The sequence below is a fragment of the Dipodomys ordii genome, unplaced genomic scaffold (assembly GCF_000151885.1).
Source record: "Dipodomys ordii isolate 6190 unplaced genomic scaffold, Dord_2.0 Scaffold60, whole genome shotgun sequence".
NCBI lineage: Eukaryota > Metazoa > Chordata > Mammalia > Rodentia > Heteromyidae > Dipodomys > Dipodomys ordii.
Window position 1 is genome coordinate 32404 of NW_012267276.1, and position 5293 is coordinate 37696.

General features: G+C 43.4%; 1 protein-coding gene across 2 annotated transcripts in view; it reads right to left on the minus strand.

Moving 5' to 3' along the window:
* Positions 1 to 2693: 2693 nt before the first annotated feature.
* The window catches only part of Mettl6 (methyltransferase like 6), a 12055-nt gene continuing 9455 nt past the window's right edge, over positions 2694 to 5293 (minus strand). For both annotated transcript variants that reach the window (XM_013022159.1, XM_013022158.1), the window contains one exon: positions 2694 to 2979. In XM_013022159.1, the coding sequence (XP_012877613.1) occupies positions 2825 to 2979 (155 nt within the window). In that variant the 3' untranslated portion in view covers positions 2694 to 2824. The remainder of the gene's footprint in view (positions 2980 to 5293) is intronic.

The window sequence follows — 5293 nt, forward strand, 5'->3', positions numbered from 1 at the left end:
TCCAACGTTGTGATTTCAGGTGCACAAATGTGCATACTAGGGTGTCCAGGAGGACAGGCACGGGAAACAGCTAGTGGGACTAAAGCCAAGGCTTTTTTCCAAAACAAGGTCTTGTCATGTAGCCCAGGCTACATGTAATACCTCACACAACATTATAAAGAAGTTTCTTAAACCAACCCATTGGCTCAAGACTAAAACCTTTGCAGATTAGGCTACCACCTTCTTTAAACAAGTATATTTTACAACCAACCCAGTGGGGATCACTGAGAGGTTATTCTGTGTCAGAGATGGGCATGCCATTAAGCTAGCTTCAAATAATGATCAAATGACAACTTTGGTACCATGGCTTTATTGGGTAAGAATTTGAGTCCATCACTGCTCTTTTAAGTGGAGACAACTACAAGTTGTGTTCAGATGAACAGCTGGCCCAGTTCACAGTGTCCCCTCAGCTAAGTCCTAGAAAGATAGGGGCCTTTTCTTATAGCCATGGGGTCATCAGCCTGCTCTGCTTTCTGTCAGTCCCTCCTGTTTTTTGGGTCAGCCCTGCTCCAGCAACTTCCAACTGCTGCACAACTCAAAACCTCTACTTCCCTGGGTTCCTCCACACCAAACCCTTAACCGAGAATACTGTTGTGAGGTGTCCAGAAAAACCGCCAGTTTGTCAGTCTTGGAGAGTCCCATCTCCCTTCATTCCTCTCCACTACACCAAGTATCTGCCTAGTCCCCTGGAGTTTTATCGTCAAGTGAAATAACCAGAAATTTGCATTCATTATTGGTGAAGTTGTTGACACTGCTCTATGTGAGCAGTGAGAGATTTTACAGGCCTCAGGGCAGCAGTTTCTAGCTGATTTTGAATGCAGGGGCCTCCTGTGGTACCAGCAAATGTGCTACTTAATCCTGGCCTCAATTTTTCTTTTACTCCAATTTCCTCACCTAAAAAAAAAAAAAATCTTATAATTGATCTTTTTTGTGAGTTGCCTTCAATCTCCTTTGGGGAGAACTTACAAACAAAATAAAAAGGAAAACTAAGTGTGAGAAATCAGAAGTGGTTACCCTTGGGGAGGGAGCAGTGACTGGAAGGGGACATAGGGTGAAGGGGGTCCTGGAGTATGAGTTATCTGTTTCTTTAGCTGGCTGCTTGTGGTATCAGAGCTTAGCACATTAATAAAAAACAAGTAAAACTCCAGTAAGGACTGGAGGAAATCACACATACACACACACACACACACACCCATCAAAGGTTACTATGGGACACACATTTTATGTAGGTGTTTGGATAAGGACTCCAACATGAGGTTCAAATGAAAGGCAGGACAAGGCCAGAATTCCAGCAATTTCCTATTTGATGGGTAAAGACAGGGTTTCACTATGCAGCCCAGGATGGTCTCAATGTTACAGTCCTACTGTCTCTGCTTCCAGGTGTTGAGATTACAGGCGCCATCAAGCTCAACCTCAGTGGCTTCTGATACTACTGTCCCCCACTTCCTACTTCATCTTCACCACACAGCCACTAAATCTGAGACAGTGGTTAGACCTAGAGGAGAAAGCACTTTGTGGAAGACGTGTTGGACTAGAGCTTAAAGGAAGTACTCCTGAGCTGGATGTGAGGAGCTGGGGCCTTCCTGGCTTTCCCCTAAATAAACTGCTCTAAGGCAGGGCTAAGCCACCCCTTGAGACCTGTGAGCCTCTCCTGAGACCCACTCTTTACAAACAAGTACACAAGGTAAACTTCTATTCCTTATCAGTTTTGCTTTCCTTAATTGTTGTTATCTGGTCTTGAAGGGGTAAAATTCCACAAAACAGACAGCAAGAGTGGGAGTTCTCCTTGCTCCTCCCCTTAACCTCCCAAGTGGTGGTCGATAGATATAGTGAGGTCACCCAGCAACCACCTTCCATCCAGGACCAGTAGACTTACTCTTACAGACTTACAGAACCACAGTGACCTTTATCCAGCCCTTCCTGCCGGAACTCTCCTCTCTAGATGCGGCTGGTTGGAAGGCCCTAGTTTGTTCAAATGCTGTCCTCACTAACAGGGTTCTGCAGCAAGGTAAAGGCAAAACCAGTTTTTGTATGCAGACCAAAAGACTGCTGGTTCTGATTCTTATGCAGAAGGATCCTATGGCAGTGCAGTGCTTGGGAGTAAGGTCAGCAGATCAGTACAGGTGTTTCTCCATATTCCATGCCGTTCTCACCATCCCCTCAGCCACCACTTTCCCATTCTCCAGCAGGAAGCTGGAATAGTCCATTCTTCACAGCTGCACTGGACAGGTGCAGGCACAAGGGTACAAGGACAGGGATGGCTTTGCTGTCCTTCCTCAGAGTGACTGGCCAATTACGAGGGTGCCAGGAATCAGGCAGAACTCTGGCGGCTTCCAGAGTAGGGAAGCAACAGCATTTATGGAGCAGTGGTCTTGAAGAGGCACTGAATTAAAGGGAGAAAGATGGGCAAATGCGAGACTGGAAGAACACAGAACAACCCTTCAGGTTAAAAAGACACATGGCTGTTAGTCTAGGGTGGTGGCCTCATGTCTCTGCAGGCACTTGAGTAATGACAAGGATCTGTGAGAGCTCTGGGGCTCTGGTGCTTCTTCCTGTGGCCTTTTGCAGTTGGATAGGATAGCTATGCCACAGTGCCATGGGCTCTACTTTTATGCCTTGCAGTTTTACTTGCCTTTCTATAGTGCACACACTTGTTCCTTTGTCATACAAAACTTATACATGTTTATTTTTTAAAAAATCAAAATATACAAATATACCAACTACAAAGTGATTTGAAAGTCTTCCAAGGGGAGGCACGGCTGCCAGCTGGTGTTCTGGGCACAGGTCACAGGGTTCGTTCTTTTAGAGGCTTCCGGAATTTGCTCTGAAGGAAAACTCTTGGCACACACAGGCCTTCTTTCTTATTCACTGTCTCTCGAAACACATACTCGTTCACCATTTCCTCATAGCCTGCGTCCACAAAGAGCTGAGCCAGGAACTCTACAAAGTAACAGGTCCATAGCAGTCAGTCTTGGTAAACATCACATCTGCTTTGCAGTAAGGAGAGAAAAACTCGGAATAGCTGCTGTTTTTATTTCACATTACTTTACTTTTTCTTTGGGAAAACTTCTTAAGGTTTTTGGAGAAGAAAAAAAGTTTTAGCCTTTTTCTCTTATTGTCTCCTTGCTTTCTTTCTATAGCATTTTGTTATATGTAGCCCAAGCTGGCTTCAAACTTGAAATCCTATTTCAGTCTCCTAAGTGCTGGGATTACAGGTCTGTACCACCCTGCTTGGCTTCTAATAGGAGAGGGGTGGGGAACCTTCAGCCTGTAGAAGGCCTATGAAAACACTGGTATATGATGGGACAGACACATATGCTTCTGGTCAGCTACCTGTATTGGTAATTTTGTATGGCCCACAATGATGTTATAATAGCCAAATGGTCCTTGAGGGGTAAAAAAAAAAAGGTTCCCTACCTCTAATTAACGTACTCAACTTTTCATGGTCTCCCAACCAAAGAGAAATCTCTAATTGAACATCTAAATTAGTAATGGGTGCAGGACAACTTGGAAGTGTTCCCACCATGTCCTACTAATGAGTTTCCAAATGGAAGCCAAAGTAAAAAGCAACAAAACACCAAACTGGCTACAAGCAAACAAGGCCTGATATGTTGAATTGTTTCCAGGGAGCACTTATTAACAGGAAGGAGGAGAATCTGTGACCAGTGGAAAAAAGTTATGTCACTGTCACAAGGAAGGACACCCCCCCCACCAATCACCTGCCTCCCAGGTAATGGGCGTGCCCAGACCCCTGGAGGCAGGGGCAGGCACTTGGCTGATAGGTTACTGAATTTGTCAGTCCAGTGCCTGGGACTGGGAATTTCCTGAGGATCTGCCCTTGTGTGGACCTATTTAGGCCTGGACCAGCCTAGGACTCCATGCCACGTGTCTCTGTGATCATGTCCTGTGTCCTGGCTCATCTCCAGTCATCATGGCGTCCCAATTCAGCAGAGCTGAATTGGCTTGTTGGTATTGCTCATGTTTCCTAGCTGTGTTAGGTGTATTTGCGTGTTGCAGGCCTTTGTAACAACTGGCGGCCTGCAGCCTGTTAACTGTATAATAAAGGTTCCAATATTCTATATTTTAAAATGTGGCTTCTGAGATTATTCACCTTACAACAATATAAACCAACTAAACAAACCAATAACATACAATGAAACAGAGTAAGTAATCATAAATCTTCCAACAAGGAAAAGCTCAGGCCCAGAGGGCTTCACCGCTGAATTCTTTTAAAAATGAACTAATACCAATACTCCTCAAACTTTCCCCTGAAATAGAAGCAGAGGAAGCAATCCCAAACTCATTCTATGAAGCCAATATCACACTCATCCTCAAACCAGGTAAGGATATAACAGAAAAAGAGAACTTTACAGACTAATTTCTCTGATGAGCACAGATGAAAAGCTCCTCCATAAAATATTAGCCAACAGAATCCAGAAACAAATTTTTAAAAATCATACATTATGACCATGTAAGCTTCATCCACAGATGCAAAGCTGGTTTAACACACACAAATCAGTAAATGTAATTCACCACATCAACAGAGCCAAGGTCAAGAACCACATGATCATCTCAATAGATGCAGAACAAGCCTTTGACAAAATACAAAATCCATTCATGTTAAAAGCTTTGGAGAAACTAGGAACAGAGGAACATTCCTTAAAGCATAAACATTCCTTAAAGCATAAAGACTATATAATGACAGACCACCAGCCAATCACACTAATGGGGGGAAATGAAAAATCATTTCCCCTAAAATCAGAACAAGGCAAGGATGCCCATTCTCTCCACTCCTCTTCAATATAGTTCTGGAATTCTTAGCCAGAGCAATAAAACAAGAAAAGGATGTTAAAGGGATCCCACCACATAGAGAAAAAAGAAATTAAACTATCCCTATTTGCAGATGACATGACCTTATATCTGAAGGACCCAAAAAATTCCATACCCAAACTCCTAGAGCTAATCGACCACTTCGGCAAAGTAGCAGGATACAAAATTAATCCACAAAAATCAGTAGCCTTTCTGTATGCCAACAATATACAAGCAGAAAGAGAAATCATAAAAAAAACTCCATTTGCAATAGCCTCAAAAAAAAGTATCTAGGAATTAACCTAACCTAAAAGATCTATATAGTGAAAACTATAAAATTTTAAAGACAGGGCTGGGAAGGTGGCTCAGTGGTAGAGTGCTTGCCTTGCATGCATGAGGCCCTGGGTTCGATTCCTCAGCACCACATAAGCAAAAAAGAAAAAAG